The 19,873-nt window shown below is 49.0% G+C and overlaps 1 protein-coding gene across 2 annotated transcripts in view; it reads left to right on the top strand.

Annotated features, from left to right (window-relative positions):
• LOC8051347 (ephrin-A5) overlaps nucleotides 1-19,873 on the top strand; it is a 517,188-nt gene that overhangs the window by 267,586 nt on the left and 229,729 nt on the right. Inside the window, exon 1 of one of the 2 annotated variants that reach the window (XM_029990564.4) lies at nucleotides 10,301-11,104. The exons of the other annotated variant lie outside the window; for it this stretch is intronic. Coding sequence (XP_029846424.1) covers nucleotides 10,998-11,104 — 107 coding nt within the window. The 5' untranslated portion in view covers nucleotides 10,301-10,997. Of the gene's footprint in view, nucleotides 1-10,300; nucleotides 11,105-19,873 lie in introns of those variants that run through there. 2 annotated transcript variants of the gene reach the window in all.

Below are 19,873 nucleotides of genomic sequence, written 5' to 3'. Positions count from 1 at the left end.
AATAAAATAATTAATTATGTAACAGGAGCTTTGTTCGCACGGATAAGAGATGCGTTGGCGCTATACAATACCGGCTATACTATAGATAATCTGACTGCGGTAAGATTAACATGGTCATCTCATGACAGGCCCTTTTTATTGAAAGCGCCTAAAGTTTTAAATGTGGGAACAATTTAAATTTCATAAGAATTTATAAAAATGACCCTTATAATATTTACATGTGTTTTTTTTTTTTGTTTTTTGTTTTTTTTTGTTTTGTCGGAACAAAATTGCGTTTGTTTTGTTCGCGTTGATTTTTAAAGCATTATGTTTACTCCAGATATTAAGATTTCGGAACATTTTATCCGCATAATCTATGTCTATAAGCTCCGAGGCGTTATCGCCGTTAAAAATATGTTCGCGCCATCGGCAGGAATAAAATAAAAATGTTGATTGACTAATATTTATTATGTCATTTATATATATATATAGAGAGAGAGAGAACAAGAAAGGTCCGAGAATGCTTCATTGGGGAAAGCCTGACTCGATCGGTTTTTTTTTTAGATGAATCACCATCGATATAAATATAATTGCCTGCGGGAGGATAAATACACGTGGAAAAGTTGTGAGACTTTTTCACGAAAACCATACATATTTTTTTTGTATCAAAATATGATCTAAATATTTGAATGTTTTAGTAAAGTCAATAAATACCTAGCTTTTTTTTTTTTTTTTTTTTTTTACTTTCTAAGAGTATATTTTTTTTTTTTGCTCAAGAAGTGCAAGGTCTTTATAACGCTATTGGTGAAAACCAAACCTCGACGGACTTAACTCATGCTTATCAGCAAATGCTATCATTCGAAGAACTGAAACTTTTTTTGTTGTTGTTTATACCCTTAGAAAACACGGGTGAGATTGAAGCATGTCTATAATTACTCATATCATTTTTATTACCTTTCTTATATAAAATGGTAACTTTTGTCAGTTGCATTTGCTCGGGAAGCACGTCGGTTAGTAAACAGAGGCCAAAAACCTGTATCGAGGAAGGAGAAATAAGATCAATCACATGTTTAACTGGTTTGATCTGCAAACAATCGAAGTCACAACTTTTACTATGCTTTAGTACGTTAAAGGTCGGCGTTACATCTGAACGAGTAGCAGGTATACGACCGCAGGTTTAGGGTTGCGCGTATAGTTTCCGGCGCGTGATTGCAGAGCAAAAAGAGAAATTCCCGCGTTATAGTTAGTGGATTTAGTTGAGCTACCTCAACTAACTATATTTTCTGACTCCCCGGCCTTTGCCATTTTCGGTATGCTATTTAGTATTGCGAAATTCATAATAGATACTGGGAAATCGGCAAATGAAAATGAGGCAAAAACCAACATTCAAATATACGCGCACTTTTCAATCCCGGGACGTCAGTGGCAGGCAGGCTTGCCAGTCGAGCAGGCAGTCTAAAAATAGAATATGCCAATCATTTGTTCCGTGCTGGAGCGCGGGGACTGGAGCGAGCTTGTAAAGCATTCATTTGGCACCACGAAACTGCTTCGAATCAGTTGGGAACAAATTCTACAGTCCAAAAAGTTAACCCCTGCCTTCCACTGACGTCACTTTTTCGTTGTTGCCAGTAGAGACTTTCAGTTTGAAAAGCACGGTGAAAAACTAAAACTGTTAATTCAATAACTTCGAGATGAAAATATATTTTGACCTAATATTTGGGATACTATATTACCGATGTTTCTTGGTGAGTTTATCAAAATTTCAAGCAAATCGGAGACAATGAAAAATGTGGAGTACCCCTTTAAAGGCCGATGAACCACCAGAAGGGAAGAAAATCTCCCCGAATTCCCCCTCTCCATTCAAGAAAGAGGAAGACCCTCATCGTTTCTGCGGGGAGTAGCTCGGAAACCCGTTCCCGTGAAAAGGGCGAGAGGGAATGGAGTGAAGGAAACTGGGAACTGATTTTCTGCTCGGCAGATGACGATTCTTTAGGTCGGCCTTTAAGGACCATTCCGGGCACTGCACTAAGGTCACACACACCTTAAAGAGCGTGGGGCGAGGTTTCTTACCTTCACGCTTCTTGATTTGTTTTTGGACGTTCTTATCGTCTGCACTCCTATCGGCTGCGATAAGAAGATGTTGAGGACTTGATTCGCCACCCCACCCTTCTTAAGCTGTCGCTGACTAAAAACAACCGTTCCAACCCCCGGTTAAAAAAAAAAAAAAAAAAAAAAAAAAGTAAGCTCAACGGGTTTAGAAAACCCATGTGATATTAAACGCTGCCGACCGTACCGACAGTATTGTACGATGCACGAACTCGAACGATGGAGCGAGTTCTAGGCTATAACTAAAGAAGAGCAACGGGCGAAATATTTGCCTTTTGCCGATAAATACTTTATCTATATATCACTGCTTGTTATTTTTTTTTTCTGCTTTCTAAGTTGGCGTTTTTACTGTCGGCCAATCTACCAGTAGAGGGCGAGGGGCTTCGTCAATGTGCACATCTGCAGCTTTTTTTTTTTTTTCCCCGGCCCCTGTTGTCCATTTGTAATGTGGGAGTAAACAAAATCAATAAAATTGAATGGAATATTACCCAGACAGCGAGGTTCTTCGAACACGACAGGGCACACGTCGATGCATCCCGACGTCTATCGATTCGAATCCCCTCTTACCCGCCGCCTGTGAATAGCGTATTGCGTTCAAAGTGATCGTTATAAATAGGGTGTGTATTTTCCGGTTTTAACCGAAAAACACCGATAAACATCCGTCGGTGACGAAAATATAAAATCGGTTAAAACCGAAAAACACCGGTGGTTGGATTTTTTCGTTCTGGTTAAAACCGATAAACACCGGTCGTGGCATGAATCCGACCTAGCGAAACCTTTTCCCCGTAGAGGTTCGTCAAGCGTGTTATCTCGTGGATCCTGCATCCTTCCAGTGTTTATACATGACTTGCACATGGCGTCAGTCCGCCCTCCTTTCTGGGGGTCAAAAGCGTCTAGTGAACGCAGTGGAAGCTAAGCTGTCACACGCCTTTCCCCTATTGTATCTCCCATGGCCCCCTTTTGTGGAACAATTAACGCGGAGGAGGGTAGGCTCTCTTGCCCTTTCCCCATTGTGTCTGGCCAAGTGATGTCGGTGCAAGCCACGTATTCAGAGGTTGCTGTGGTTCCTGGAAGACACTGCCAACGTCCGTGTCATACAGGAGCGTGCGTTTTCATAATTGTGGGTTTGAACCGCAAGCAACTTGCTGCCATGACAGACGCAAGCCTCTCAAAGTATGCTTGCATCTGCTATAATAACCAAGTGTGAGAAAAAGATGCTTCCTAAAAAAGAAGTGTATGAAATATGTGAATAAAATTGGAACTCTCTGTCTGTGATCAATCGCATTTTTTTCCACCAATAATCACCGATTTTAGCCTTGTCGTGAGACGTTCCACCGAAATACACCGGTGTTTTGAAAATAAATAAACACCGAAAAACATCCGCCGATTTTTCTTACAAATAAACACCGGAAAGTACACACCCTAGTTATAAAGTCAGACAGCGGACAAGTGACCTCCCCCCCCCCCCCCCCCCCCCCCCCCGAAAAAAAAAATCTTTTTATTTTGCTTGTTTAACTTTTCACGCAGGCTTCACTCCGATACGAACAAGAAGGAACAGTTCACACGGCTTCGGCGTCACGCCGCTGTGGTGGCGCTACCGTCGCCACTGCGCATGCGCAGACGCTTTCCCGTAGGCTTCCCGCGCGCGGACGCTTGCCCACGCCTGGTGTCTTCACGAGTTCGTAAACAGCGAGTTGGTCTAGACTTGTCATAGGCGGACAGGCATCAACAAACAAACACACATATTCACCAAGCACCGAAATAAACATACTCGCCTTTACGCACATCTTCCTTCATCCTTGTGGAACGTGGGCACATCTACATGCAAGACTATCCAATCCATAATGAAAAACGGCTTGTTGCAGCGCGTTGTATTTTCCCACTGCCAGTGCCTAAAACTGAAGCAAAGCACGTTTGTCGCCCATATTACAAAATAAACACCACATACAGACATTGTGAAAAAAAAAATAGGCTGAAGTCAGACTGTCCTCTTCATACATATACTTAGGCGACACATATATCATTCGAATACTAAAAAAAGAAAGAGATAAAGAAAAAGAAACGTATTGTCTGACAAATATGTAGCTGGTTGAGCGTGTTGGGTATTAATTTACGATAAGGAAAAAGGAACATTTAAGGCAGACAATACAGGCTTTTCTGTAGTGTCTGTTTGTCTTAAATATCCATCTTTCCTTATCGTAAACAGACAAATATAAATTGAAAAAATAGCGATCAGAAAAAAAAAAAAAAAAAGAAGAAAGAAAACATCTAGCGATCTCAGCGAGAGTGGACGGAGTGTTGTCTCGACAAATGCTCATCAAATCGCGTGAAAAGAGATAAAGAAACGAAACGCGAAGAGAAGTCCACGTGGAAAGTCGAGGCGGCCGTGTCTTGCTGGACGTCATGGCTCACTCACCGCCGCCGGTCGCTCACAGTCGGTCTATCCAGGCTCCGGTATAATGGACTCCCTGATTCGGAGTCTCTTTTATTATTGTTATTACGCTGCTTGGTTTTCATTCGGCCTTCCCGCGCCGCCGTTTCCTCCTCCCGGGGAAGGGGGACGTCGTTCCTTTGAGTCGTCGGCGCATTCAGGCAGCGTTAAAAAGCTCGCATACACCGACTACTCTTGCCCGGCTGGCTTGATGGACTCCGAGCCCAAGCAACACCGGACGCCGCCTTTTCAAAAGAGGGACACGGCGGAAAGAGAGCGAGGGGGAAGGAAAAGAGGGAAAACCTTCCCTTTTTTATCTATTCTTATTCTCCCTCTCTTTATGTCTGTTGATCGTTGAGCTTCCCAGGTCTGTGCGTTGTGTCTACGTCCCGTAGTGGTCGATTTTTCGTTTGTTGTTGTTCGTTCTGGTATTACTTTTTTTTTTCTTACAATTTCAGCTATATCTATATATATATATACACATATATGAAAACTAAATCTTACCTTTTTGTTTGATTTTAGGGTTTGCAAGTTTAGGGAAAATGGAAAGCAAAAAACTACTGTCATTCTTTTTTTTTTTTAACTTTAGGTTAGAAACATTTGGTTAGGAGCTCGTGGTCTCGATCTTCCCCTTCTTTCCTTTACGGCTTACAGCAGTGAGTGGGCAGTTTGGGAAAGGGAGATCAAAGAAGAAGGGGGAAAAAAGGGAAAGGGACGAAGACGCTTCTATGAGCCGGGAACGAAGGTAGTCTAGCGAGACGGGTACTTTGTGATGCACATCTACTGGACAGAATGGAACCGCCGCATAGCGGCAAGAAAGCGAGCCGGGAGCTAGTGGAGAGAGCAGCGGGGCCTCCCTTTTCTCTGCGTCGTGGAACCCGCTGAACCTCGTGTCCGCATGTGTGCAGTGTGCACGCGGGCACACGCGAATGTGCACCCAGCGTGAGGCACTCGAAGACGTCTCGCGGAAGAAAGCGACCCCTCTTTCCTTCTGTCGGGGGAGAGGGGAACCGGGCGTTCCGAGAGAGAGGGGAGAAGGGTGTCAATTGTGGGACATGCCTCGGTGCTCGCCCCCCCGGATCGCGACCAGCACCAACGCCATCTGGCGCACGGGGGTGCGGCTGGCTGTGGTCCCCTCTCCTCGCGGGCTGCTGGGGGCTTTCCGTGACGAAACGAGTCTTTTCCGTTGTGACGCCGCAGGGATGCATTCGGCAAGGCCGTCTGGTATAACGACACAAATATGCGTTATGCGCAGTCTGGGTATTTTCTATCGGAACCTCGTGTTGAGAAAGTCTGCAGAAATGAAATGCGCTCGGTTTGTGTTACCTGTAGATACTCCCGCGTTAAGTTGGAGTAATTTTGTCATTAATAGTGTTAAAACCGAACTCTAAGGTGGCTAGCGCTGATCGTAAAGTTTGGAAAGTTTTCAGGGGGGCCTCAAAAGTGACAAACCACGTTTGGCGAGGATGCTTGGCTTTTTCACGGCACTAACGATGCTAGAAGACCAGTTTTCCAGGGCCTTGAAGGAACTAAGTTCTGGGTGCGCTGAAGATGCTAAAAGACAAGTGTTTCAATGCACTGGAGGAGCTAACTCTGCAATGTATTCGAATCTTCAGAGCACTTCGGCCTTCGAGGCACTTCAGCTTTCGGGACACTGAAGATGTTAAGAGGCATAGGCGCTTCAGGGCCTTGAAGGGGCTAAGAATTTGGGGCACTTCAGCCTTCGAGGATCTTCTGTCTTCAGGGAACGGAAGTGTGCTTAGAGACAGAGGCTTTCCAAATTCCACGACCCTGAACAAAGAGCTCATCCTCAGGGTACTGAAGGTGTAAAAGACATAGCTAGGTTTTTAAAGCCCTGAAGAAGCCATTAGGTCACTTCAGCCTTCAAGGCACTTCATTGTTCAGAGAATTGAACAAGAGGCTTTTTCAGGGCCATAACTGAACTAAGCCCCTCATCGAAACATCGACTGTTAGCTTCTGGAACAACTCAACAACAAGCTCGACGCTTCCCCTTCGAGCTTCAAGAGGCGAAGTGAAACCAGTAACCGTTTTGTTGCAAGCCCAAGAAAGCTTATGTTGTTTTGTTTGTCTTTCATGCCCCCCTTTCGTTACCGTAAAAAAAGACCCGACACACGATCCTCACTAAACGCAGTAATCCGGTAATCCGAACCAGGAATATTGGAGCAGCCAATAACGCCAAAGAAACGGCTTTGCCTTCTCCCGATTGTTCGGGAGGGAGTCGAGCTCACTTCGTCCATTGTCGTGCTTGGCTCGCGCTGAGGTCCGCTTTACTTCCACGGCGCCGCCGCTTCGATTCTCCCGGCCTCTGACGCTGCGCTCCTGTGACCTTACCCCCCCCCCCCCCCTTCCCCTTTCCTCCTTGACGTTTTCCTGCTTGCTTTGTGCGGTTTATTTTTATTTTATTTTTTTCTCTTTACCGCTTTCTTACCTGTGTCGCTCCTTATCTGCTCGTCTTGCTTTCATTTACTCCGAGTCTTCGGCCCCTTGCGGGGCTTCCAGCGCTTTGGGTTGTTTGCTTTCTCTCCCCGCGACGACCTCGGAAAACGGGGCTCCGGTCCTTTCGGGTCCCGATGGCATTCATCGGTTCGCGGGAACGGGGGTGTACCCGAAATCATGTTAGTCACGCATCATCGTCGCTCAATGACACCCCCCCCCTCCCCCACATGACCTCCTCTCCCTCTTCTCCTCAATCTTTATTCACTGTGTTCTTCCTTCTCTCTCTCTCTCTCTCCCTCTCTGCTTGAAATGTGTAGTGTGCAGTCTTCAGCGCGCTGGGGGTGTCGAATCGGACTGGGCCGGGAGAATTCTTCGAAAATGTCTTGGAAATGCTTTCGAGAGCTCCGGAAGACAGGGGAGGACCGAAGTTTGGGAGACCTCATTTGTTTTTTGTTTTTTTCCCGCTAAGCTGTTAGTTCCACATCGTTTTCTGTCCGTGCTAATGCGTCGCTCTGAACGTGCCAGTGTGTGGGCTGCTTTGTGGGGTTTTCTGCTGCGGATTAGCCTAGCACAACACCAACACGTGTGGTGTCCCGCGTATGCGTTTTCCTTGGTTTCCGGTGCTGTGGTTTGGTCAGGTAATTGGCCAGCCCGCCTGGACGAGCTCGACGGAAGCATTGTTCTCAAACCGAAGACGGAGTGTGTGAGATGTGCGGTAGATACACCTTCCCCACCTCCGAGTGACGGGAGAGATGTTTACGTTTCTTGTTCGCAGTTTGTTTTTCCCGGTGTCGGAGTGACTCCTCGTGACCGGGATTGCTATACCCGGAGAGAGACGTTGCAGGGGGAAAGTCCCTTCTATGTAGAAAGGCGCACGTGCGGTCTTTGGACCGCTTCGCCGGTTTAAATAGAATTTCTTCGAACACAGTCCTAGTCCGAAATTCGGAAAGATGAAGCCTGTGATCGAGCAGGGTTCATTTTTTTAAGACCACACAAAGGTATTCACGGCTTGCACGCTACGTGATCGCATCATGCTGCCGGTCATTCTTACTCATTCTTGCAGACCAAAACAAATCCAGTGGTGCTAAATCTACGCCGCAGAAGGCCCGCGCTCAGCAGGAAAGCCGTCAGAATGGCAGCTGTTGCGACGTCAGTTCGAGACAGGCACACGCCAAACGCGCTGTCCACGAACGGAGCGAGTCTGTGTCGGTCCATACAAAGAATGGCTATTGCGCATGCGCATAAATCAGATTCGCACAAAGCAAAGCGTGTGCGCTTGCGCCTCGCCAACAACAGTGCCACCGCAGTCGCCTGAGGTCAGAACCGCGCAGCTGTCCACACTCCATCAGCTTTTCTGTACAACGTTGTGAAGGAGACGTCGAGGCTAGCTTAGCTTCGACAGAGCTGCGCTAGCGCGTGACTTCGTTTTCGGTGTCATTTTCACGCGCTCTCCCACAAAGACAGCGCTAAAAGAAGTCAAGCGTTCGCGCAAGTAGTTTCGACAGGAATGCGGGAACTACGCGAGGCTTGACAAGGTAGCACGAAAAAAATCGATGACGATTCGATAGGACTTCGAAGTCAGAGAATTCTACGGGAAATGTGAAGCGCACCCTGCAGGAGGCTAGCTGGCTAATTTTAATTGATAAGTTGGAAACCGTGCTAGATACTCTCCTTGCGAAAGCTCGCGCTGAAGAACCCCGAGATTCTGGGTTCAACCCCTGCACGTTTTGATCCGAATGAACATCATACCGCCGTACGGTCGTGTAACACTACCGCGTGATGCACGTTAAAAGCCCTATGCTAGCGGTCGTACTGCAACGGCTCTCATCTGCAGCGGATGTACCAGTCGCTCACCGGGACCGACCAACTTCACGCAGTCTAAACAAAGAAACGACGCAGTTGTATGACTACTTCGTGGGGTTCACTCTCAATCTTCTCATCAGCGTTGTCGAAAGACCTTTTCCCCCCATTCTCGCTGTCATATGTGCTCATGATGTGCACAATGCTTTTAATAGCTAAACTAGTTTTTGTTTGTGTAATGATATCACCCCCCCCCCCCCCCCCCCCGTTCCTTTTGTCTTTCTCTCTTCTCCCCACTACTGCCAAAAAAGCGCGAACAAAGTAGCCAGGCCTCCTGTTGTTTTCGAGTTTTGTTTCGTTTCTTCTTAGATTGCGGCAACACCTGCTTCCTCCCTTGGCCGTTGCTTTTGCTTTTCACGGGTAGGGCTTGCTCTTGTTCGCTGTAATCACACTAGGTATTTACTTTAATCTCTCATCTTCCCTCTCCTACTTCTCTCTCCGTTCCTGTTTAACCGCGGCCCCTAATCATTGACACGCAAGCAGGAGGTCCCGGCGGTGTTTCTGTCTTGTTTTGCTTCCTTCTAATCCAGATATAGTGGTATGGTGAAACCACCGCCATGTGCCTACGCAAAAAGAAGCAGATATTAAAAACAAAGCTCTAGGGCACAGAAAAAAAAAAAAAAAAAAATACGACCTTTAGTTTTGGTGTACGGTGAAGAAAGAGGAGAAAAATGCGTAAAGAAAAAAAAAATGGGAGTAAATTTGTTTTTGGATACGCACAGACCTCCTAGCGTGCTCGGAAGAGAGAAGTGCTCGCGCGCGCACGCATATCCTGCGTTCACCTGAAAATAGACAAACGCAAGACGCGAACAGGCGGAGGTGCAGCCACTTTGTTTTTTGTTTTCCCCCCAGCGCTCTCGAGATCGAACTGCTGAGCAGATTGGGACGACAAACAGGGAAAGGCTCTTTTCTTCGCCACAAAACAATGGTAGAAAAGAAGTAAAAGTGGGTGCATATGCCTCCGAGGAACACAACAACGGCCCTCTGCGCGAAAACTGTAAAGCGTTGCTCAAACAAACCCGAGAGAACTGGATGGAGGGGAACCCGGGAATATATCTACGCGCGGGCTCCAACTCGAAAAACGCTCACACTCTCCAGACGAAGAACACTTTAAAACGAAAAAAAAAAATGTATATATATAAAAGAAAACGCGAGCGCGAAGAAACATTGAGGTAGGAAAATTCGTTGTTTCGGACGCCCACTGCCACCCTCCTGTTGCACGGCGACGCCGCCGAAAGAACTCACGCTCTCGCCATCTTGCGCCCCTCTTCCCCCTCTCCTACCTTTCTTCACTCTCTCCCTCTTCCTTTCTTTATTTTTGGGGGATCACGGAGTTTTGAGCTCTAGTTTCAGTGACGTCACAGATTTGAGCGCAGTGCGCCCGCTCCCGTTGGTTGCCGGGTCGAAGCGCTGCTGCCGCCTGGCGGCTGGCAAAACCGGTCCGCCGCCAGCAAAAAGAAAAAAACCGAGTTGGAGAGCAGACTCAGTTGACTTCGACTCGCTACCGCGGGAGGGCGTAGCTCTCTGTCGTCCGAAGTTTCGGCCGAAGTGGCGAGCCGCTCCTAGTTTCTGTTTGCACCGTTGTTGTTGTTCGGGTGTTGTTTTTTCCTTGTGTTTTCGGCGTGACCGGCGTCGGCAGTGCGCGCCTCTGGCGTCGCGAGGAGAGATTCGTCGACGCCGGCATCAGCGACGACAACGAACCTCAAGCAGGATCTTCCAAGGCAGTTTGTGGGCTTGGGTCGTGCCCGGTTCGGGTGTGGGCAACGTGCGCTCTGAGATGCCGAGTCAGTGAACGAGAAGCGAATAGGGAAGTATAAAAGAAAACTTGTCGAAGAAGAGGTGGTCGAACTGGTGTATATTTTTCTTTCCTTTTTCTACGATGACCACTCCAGACTGAGCAGGCGGGCGACTTGCGCTACACCATGGAGGGTTGTGACAGGGGGACTGGGCTACGAAAGTCCGGCGTTGCTGGCTGAGAGCCTAGCTTTCCCCGTTTCCGAGTGCGTGTGCAGTTTGGCTTCAGTGCACCTCTTTTCGAGGCGGGAGTGACGAAGCAAAGCAGTGCGTTGTGCTTCGTGCGCGTCGCCCACGGGAGCAGCCGCGCCACCAACCACCTGTGGGGATTTTGGGAGTCCTCAGTCCCGTCATCATCATCGTCATCACCATGCCCTGGATCCTTTTGTTTTTCGTGTTGGCGATCATTGAAGCACTACCGGTGGATGTATCGTGCGTACGGCTAGCGGATATTTACTGGAACGCCACGAATCCAATGTGAGTGCACCCACCTCTTTCTCTCTACCGCGTCCCAGCGCTCCTCCCACGTGGTCCTACCTCTGAAGGGGCTTCAAAAACAAATTCAAGGAACTAAGCCAGTCGCCATAGATTGACACAGGTCCTGTCCTTACCTAGCAGTTTAATATTGAGCAATGAGACTTTGCTGTTAATCACATCGCATTTTAGAAACCAGCCACAGCCCCTTTTGCTGTTGCGAGACACGCAAAGTTTGATATCAACTCAGTCATCAAAGCTACGCACGCGTGCTTTGAGGACACACTGACAGGGCAGGAAGTGCGAGACACCTGTTTCGGATGTAAAGCCTCCGGCACGCGCTAGTCGCCTTCCGTCGTGCTTCGGCTGCTCTTGCAAGACACCGAACCGCTACGAAGCTAGGCAGCTCGCCGCTGGAGGCGGAAGCAACTGAAACAACTCTCCACCGTTCTTACTCTTCCCCCAAGCTGCGGTGGAACACCGCAGAAAATCTTAGTACGAACATGATTCCGTAGTCAGACTGCTCGTATTTACGTAATATAAAAAAGACACCGCGACATATTTTTCTGCGGACACCACTTGAAGCATGTTCGAAACATGCTTCGGATATGTTTGCAGACGGTATTTTTTACTACCATTATGACCGTCAGTCAAGGAAGAACCTTTCTGCATACGGTCTTTTGGGTGATACATTAGCGGTGGGACAGCGCCTTCGTGTTTTATAGCCCAGGGCATCGAAGCTCTTGTAACGCGGGACCTCCAGAAGATTGCTATCCGTCAAGGTGCGAGGCGACACCTGCCTCGTGCTTCTAAACTCGCGCCTTCCTTACAAACGTTGCCAGAAACCTTTCCAGAGGAGGCCCGAGAATTACGCCCTTTAAAGCTGAACTATTGTTCTCGAAGGGACACCTTCTGTCGGCCTCGGCGAACACCTGTTGCGCGTGCCGGGGCTACTGTTGACTCTCCCAAGGCTCGCTTTAGGTCGCTGCTAAGGTGTACGAGATGCGACTTCTTGATAGAGACCATTCCAGTAATTGCCTTCTGGAATGCGTTTTGAGCATGCCCAGTTGTTATCTTCTGCTGAAGATCAGGCGCCGGGCGTGCTTCCACATTCCAGTGATTCGACGCTTTTTTACCGGTTGATAGATATTGGAACAGTGTATAAGAACGTACAGAGCTCTATAAGAATGTTCCGGCAGCTCTGAGCGCTTTTACGCCTTACTTTCAAGCGACAAAACTCCACCATTTTTTTTTTGTTAATTTTTGATTTTAGAGTTTTTGGTACGAAATTACGCCCAGCTCTACGAACTCACTTGAGAGAGAGAGATGAGGTGTTTCTAAAGGAGGAGATACTCCTGTAGACTCACTCAGGTGAGAATCCTGAGACTCCTGTAGACTCACTCAGGTGAGGGGAGAGGGGATAGGGGTGAAATATCAGTAAAACAAAGTGTGATTAGATATACATGGGTTGCACGTGACGTCATTCAAAGAGCACTCCGATGACCACCAGAGAAGAGGGGAAGAGGGAGCTTCCCTTTCATCAGGATCGTTTTTTGTGCCTCCCGAATGTGCACAGACGTTGCTATCCTACTCTCAGAAGATTCTAGATATGGAAGGTTAACCCGTCACTCAAAATTCTTACAAAATGCAGCTTCCGTCTCCTCTTCTTACATACTGGTCGAAAGTATGCGATGTTAAGTCAGTGCAATCCATGCGTAGGTCGGGGACGAACTCACTTGCGGTCACGACAATGTTTTATGCGAGAGGCTGGTGCCGACGCTCCCCAACTTGCGATTTATAAAAAGTAGACTGTGCTCTGTTGTTTTTTTGTTTTTTTTTATTACATTGCCGTCTATTGCGTGGAAGGCCGTCCTCGAGATTTCCGCACGCCCCACTATCTGGTGTTTCTCGTCTCTAACGAAGCCAGCTTTTATTTGGCATTTTACGGAGTTTTAATTCGACACACTAGAACACCTGGCGACCACTTTCTAGACCTCTCTCTTGTCTCCGATAGAAAAAAAAAAAGAAAGGGCAGGAAGGAGCTTCGTTGGTTCCAAGCGCGAGCCTTCCGCCTTCGATCATGCTTTGGCGTCTCGTAAGCGTCGACCGTGCTCGCGCGGCCAAAGTGCGACGGGAGTCAACCTGCGCTTTCTGGAAGCCGGGCTTCTGGAAGAGACGACAGGCGCACGTAACTTTGACGTGGTTGCTCGTTCGTGGGGAGCACTCCAGCAACTGAGGCGCAACAAGGCCGCCCTGCTGAATTTTTGACGTCATCTACAGAAGGCCAACGCCGATTGACGCGCGCGAGGCACGTGAAAAACCTCCCATCTGGTGTTGGGCCTTACGATGAAACGCAATATTACGAGATGCTGAGCTGAGGCACCTCACGTCCTTGTACGTTCGTCAGCGATGTCTCGAAAAGTTGCCACCGGGTGCAAAAAGAACCAGGTGGGCCCGCCTCACGTTCAAGAACTTGTACCATCTCCCGGGCGTCCTCTTCTTGTCGGGCTTGCAGTTCTTTGAAGTGTCACCGGGGACCACATACGCTTCAGTTGACGATGGACGGCAGCGAACGTTCTGAGCCGTCCGAGCCAGCGTGACCGTCGGGACAGCGACGCGCGTAGTCACGTGGTATACGTTCGCATCTCTGGTCATTGGCTGGGATGCGCCGTCCGTTCATCGGCCGAAGACAGCACCGAGTGTTGTCTTCGGCGCGTCGTCCACGAAAAGGCGTGCCACCCGGGCGGGGGGAGCCCGGCCGGACGATTCTCCCCCCTTCCGCGTCTGCGGTTGTTCGGTCCGTGTATCGCCTTTGTTGACCGGCCGTTTAATCTCGCGCCGCGAATCGATGGCATGTATCTGTGGATGGCTGCCGCCGTCAATCGATGCACTTCTTTTCGGGGTTGTGGCGACGGCGGCTGCTTCTTTCTGGCCTTTTCCGAAGCCATCGTGGCGAACCTTTTATTTATTTACTTATTTTTCTTTCCGTCGGTTATGGTACATGTGTTGCATATGGAGGTCTTGCGTATGGTGATTGCCGCTAGGCTCTCCCTCGTATGTAGCCCCCTTGGCTTTAACATTTTTTTTTTTTTTTTTTTCACTCGAAATTTAGGGCGTGGGGTTTGGGGGCTTCGAACGATTTCATAAGGTTATGTTTCCGGCCTTTGGTTATCTTATTTTTCGAAATGTTTAAAAAAAAGAAATAGCTAGAATTACACATTTCGAACTGGGCTCTAGAATGTCAAACGCAAAACATTTTTTTTCCTTCGCTTGGAATGGTTACACAACTCTCCGCTATTATTTATTTATTTATTTATTTATTTATTTATTTATTTCAAACACTACCAACTTGCGGGCTATCGCAGGGGAAAAAAAGGGGGGGGGGGGGGGGAGGGGGCGTTACAACATGTAGTTGTGAAACTATACACCTAGAAAACATCGATTGATTATACATCAGGAACCTAACTCAACGATTTTTCTTCGTAACGCCTCTATGGAAGAAACGCCGGTAAAAGCACTCTGCGGTCATTTGTTACGATCTTCGATAGTTTTGACGAGAAAATATTTGTACACGTCAATGTTTTGGGTAATGCGGGTCAACCGAAAATTCACGATTTAAAAACCGAGATCGCCTTTCCGACCGTCTTACATTATCTTGCGTGTCAGCGTTGAGGTGCTTAATATACAACATGTGGTTGTGTTTTTACAACTGTCTGTCTTGGGGGATGCATGCATGGTTCGTGAGACCTTCAACTTGTTTTTTTTTTTTTAGATTAATTTAAATAATAGCTCCGGTGTGATATACCGAGGAAATTGTTCCGGCTTTACACACGGTAGAAGCGGAAGCAGAAACCTGAAATGGAACAATACGTTACAGACAAGACCGGCATTTGTTATTTTGTTTGCACTGCCACTTGCATGCCTCGACGTTTCAAAGGGATCCCCAAAGCATGATTTAGGCGATCTTAAGTACTGCCAATCTATTCATTTGGTAATGTAAAGTTTGTAGTTTTTTTTTTTTTTTTTTTTTTTATACGAATTACAACTAGGGGTGGGAAGGGGAGCATATTACCGTCCGTTACGAAGTTTACGCCCTCTTCTTTTATCCAGTTGTTCTTGCGCATTTACTTTAGTTACAGGGCCTCGTTGACTGCGATGTTCGCCCCAACTCGGCTCATGAGCGCTTCGATTCGCAATCCCACTTTCAGTTTTTTTCAATATGTTTGGCGGTTGTCTGGCTACGGCCCGGTTACACAGTGTTTGCGGGCAACTCGCTGTCCCACGTTCCGGCTGACCCTGGCGCGGCTGCGGGTCTTTCATCTTGGGCGCATTATTCATCATCATCGGCGTCCGACAACAACGCCACGATGCACGGGAGTCCACTTCCGTGTATTGCGCGCGTCGCATAAATCTTCGGGGCGATCGAAGCAGTGAGCCCGGATTGAGCCGGATTCACCTATAGCTTCCGCAAACACCGGCGCGGCCATTTTTGTTACTTGCCTTCGCAAAAGGCGCAAAAGATGCGCCTCCCTTTCCTTTTTACTTTTTTTTTTTTTTTCGCGGATTAAACGAGCGTTTTTTTTTCGGTCGTTGCCGTTTAGTGAGTTTTGGCCGCGTGACACGCATTTGTGTCTTTAATTGCACGATTTTTAGAACCCCGAAAAACTGGGCTCTAGACGAGATTCTGGTTTCATGAACGTGTCGCTCGATCGTGTGTTTCCAAGTTAAAATCTTGACTGCGTGTGGCTTTTCCTTTTGTTATTTTTAGCGTACATTTTCCGTCGTTCCCTATATCACGCCAAACGTGTTCACGTCGGAGGAAAGCGCCAGTCATGATGTTGAGGACATCAGAAAAAGATGAAAATGATATTGAGGGCAACAAAGATACGCTTAACCACAGTATGGCTGCCATTTCGTAGCTTCTAGCTTTAGTTTTTTGGAAGGTCTCTGACTCGACGAGGTTGTGGTGAGGCTGTAAACCTAAACGGAGACAATGTTTCCGTAGCACAAGCCCACAAATTCACATTTTAAAGTTTTCTCTTAATCCCTGTAGGTCCTCTTGCTGTTGTGCTCGATTCAGAGGCATTCTCCCCGCAGCGCTTGCTTGAGAGCGTGCCTGGATTGAACGAGTGTAGAAGGCGTATTGCTCCGACATGCGTGGAGTTCGTTGTCATCCAGGGACGTGGCGACCTCGCCTGAGCTCCTTCCCTCCTACTCCAAGGGGACTGTTCGCACACCGTACAAAAGAGACGACTTTCTTTAATCGAAAGGAAGAGGCCGTTATCCGACCCGTATCTCTGTGAAAAGCGCGTATCCGATATGATACCTCTTTGTCTGAGAGGCGGCGGACAAATGTACTCCAAATAAATGCTTCAATCTCGATAAGAGCTACGAAGCATACGAGCGGGACCAAATTTCTGGCGTGGCGCGCCGAAGGATGGCACGACTGAAACAGTCTGCCCCAGTCTCTCTCTCTCTCTCTACTTATAAGTGTAAGACTTGAAGCCAAACTAACGAACGAAAAAGACAAGCATGGACGTAAATGTCGTGCGGCCTAACTTAAAATCAACTTAGAAACGATTTCCAGGCGCCATCGTAAGATTGAAACCTCTGTAGCAGAAATGGACGTTCCGCTTCTGCTTCTTCATCCCGAGGTGTGACGTTAGATTGTGCCTAACGATTGCCCAATGAATGAGACCTGTTCCGTGGAGGTTACAGATCAACCCGGCATCCAACTCCGTATCGTTCATTGGAGTCCGTTATCATTCGCGTGTGAATACGTAGAGGCTATCGGGAGTTGTCCGCAAAATATTGTATGTCATTTGATGCGGTGGGAATCGTTAGATATTCCCCTTGGAAGGTCGTTGGGGGCTCCTCCAACGATTAATCGTGGAAGGAATTTATACACTGTTCGAAAGACGCCTTTTGCGACGTTTCAATGGGCAACCGCAACAGTTTGCAACACGGTGTAGCGTCCGCATTCGCCAGCATTCGTTCCGGACGACAGTCACGCATTCCCGGGGACAGGGTCCGCTGGGTCCCCTGACAACGACGACGACGACCAGAAAAGTCGTGACGCCGTCGTGACCGGCACGTCGAGCGTCTTCTCGGGCGCAGGGAGTCATCGTTGCTTTTATTCGATTCGTAAAAGCGACGCGCGCATCATCAGGCGACGCCAAGGTGACACGCGCCGCCAGATGCGTGGCCTCCTTAGCTGACCGCTGGCAGGCCGGGTTCACGCAGTACCTTCTAGAGGGCCTGCGGACGACGTCATCGTTGGTGGGCCCCCGGGCCCGTCCCCCAAGCGTCAAACACGGCGAATACCGACGCGAAGTAGGCCGCACTGCGTGGATGCACTCGTGATGACGTTTCGGGGAGGCCTCGTCTTCTAGGTGCTATCGGTTGACGTCAGGGCCGGAGAATCGCCTGCCACGAGCGACTCGCTCTCGTCGCTGGCCCTCTGCACCGTCGGCGTCCTCCCGCAGGCAGCAGCAGCAGAAGCCCAGAGCTGTTCGGCTCCTGGAGGATTGTTTATGGCGCTTTGGCTGGAGGCTCGCCCTCTCTCCCTTCTTGGACTGACTGAGTGGATTGGTGGGTCGGTGGTGGTGCTTGTTTGGCGCATTTCCTTTTATGTAACTGCGGGAGGCCGGTGCAAGGACCTGCCCCGGCGCTTGCCGAGCGGGATGAGGCTCGCGCCCGTCCGCCTCGTTCGCTCTTCGGAGAGAGCTCTTTGTCCGCGCTGCAACGCGCTGACCGGCGTGTCGCTGCGATGCCGACGACCCGGTCTGGGCGCGTGTCTCGAACTGGAGTCTGCTTCAATATGCAGAAGTGACTCGAGGCACTCCGATGGTGCGGGAATTTGTGCTTCCAAAGAGCGATAAGAGGTGGCGCACGTATACGCACCAGCCACGGAATTTTGCCATCCACACGAGGACGGGAAGTGACGCAACTCTTCCTCGAGGAGTATGTGTCGGTCAGTGGCTGCGTTGACATGGGTGTGACCGAAGCGATTCAAATCGAGAGGGGACCAATCACACGCGCCCACTCCTCCTCTCTCTTCCTTGTCCACCCAGTCATTTTCGTCAAATCTAGAATCGATGCGTTTTGGTCGCATTCATGTAAACGTATATATTGACTGCTTTTACATGTATGCGACCGTCCCGATGACAATGATTGAGTATATTTAGAAGACGAAGAGAGAGAGGATTGGGACATCGACGTAAAAGCAGCCAGTGTCCCTGCTTGCGCTCTCCTGCCTCGGTTGTTTTTACGCGTTCGTGCACGCCAATGTTTCGGGGCAACGACTTGTTTTTATTACGAAGTGAAACAAAACGGATACTTTTCTTTATCTCTCGCGGAGCGGCTTCCAAACAGTTACGCGCATAATGTTCCCATTTCTTCGGGCGACCTCGGGCCCCCCTCCAATCTATTCCCCGGCTGTTGGAAGAATACTCTTGAGTTAACCCACGTCGAACATCAGCGCACGCACTGTTTACAACGGGGCGATCCATTCGTTCGCGGCCCATCCACTTCGCCTCCGTCCATAACAGGGCCTGTGTTTACGCGTCGAAGAGGGCCGTTGAGATCAAAGAAAGTAAAAAAAAAAAAAAAAAATGTCGGAGCGTTTTTGTAAAGTGCGGTTTTGTGCTTGCGTGTCCCTCACATGTGGCTGGGATAAATGACGAGTGGGCGATGTGGCGGGGGATGGAAGGAAGGCGATGGTGGGGGGTGCGGATGATGGCGGCCGTTTCTCAGGCCGTTTGCGCCGCTCGCAGCAGTCCGGAAGGCGGCCCACTTTGGCCTTATCCAGAACCCCCTCGGTAAACACTCCCCGGGCAGAGACTGTCGCTCGCCCAAGTCGCGTTCTGCAGAGTCCGTCGCTCTCCCGCGTCTGGCCAATACCACGTAGAAGACAAGGCCTGCTTATGACGTCATCGTTAGTGTCTTCCCGGCTCATTCCCCAGCGGCAAGCACGCCGAAGCTCGATCAGAGCAGCCGCAGCGCGACGGACGTGTGCGTCTTGGCGTCGCCGTGTGCTAGCGACGCGTTCGTTGTGAGATGCTGCAAGAGACGCTAGCGACAAGGCTGACGCAAGCTAGACGGCGCAGTGCTGGCCCACTAGTGGTGACGTTTGCGGAGAAAAGGCCTGGTCTTCTAAGGTGGTGGTGTTGGTCTGGCGGTGGTGCTCGCGTCTGGAGTTTGTCCGCGTCCTTCGCAGACACTTTGTCTTGTTGGGCCTCCGAACTACGTTTTTTCGGGGGCCTATGAAAGATCCAGCGACGCGGTTGCACGAGAAAAGACTGTCGTGGCTTTGGCCGTCGCTTTCGATTCGGGTCTGTTTATTAAAGCGCGCAATGCTTCGTGACGGATTTTTCTACTTCCTGGCGTCTGTCCGTGTGTGCGTCGGCGCGTACCGCATGGCGCTATACGTCACGTGGCTACGTCGCTCGATGTCAGGTCACGTGACGTCACGGTTTCAAGTAACACCGCGACTTCTCACCATAACGTCATTCCACGTGATGTCAAGTCACATTACGCCACTGTGTAAAGTGACGTTTGATGTCTGCTACACGCAATTAAACGATCGCGTCTTAAATGCTCTATCCCAAGCATTATAGCACCTTGGAAATAAAGGTGGCCGCCGATTTTCTTGAAGAGAACTACGGCTATCTCGCCGCAGGTGCCGAATACCTTGATCTACCACACATCCACTTTTTTTCCCCATTTGTTTGGAGAACGGAGGAGCAATCTTGTTCACTGGAAGTGGCCAGT

The sequence above is a fragment of the Ixodes scapularis genome, unplaced genomic scaffold (genome assembly GCF_016920785.2).
Source record: "Ixodes scapularis isolate PalLabHiFi unplaced genomic scaffold, ASM1692078v2 PGA_scaffold12__126_contigs__length_90152505, whole genome shotgun sequence".
In the NCBI taxonomy this organism is placed as follows: domain Eukaryota; kingdom Metazoa; phylum Arthropoda; class Arachnida; order Ixodida; family Ixodidae; genus Ixodes; species Ixodes scapularis.
This window is presented reverse-complemented; position numbering and strand designations above follow the sequence as displayed.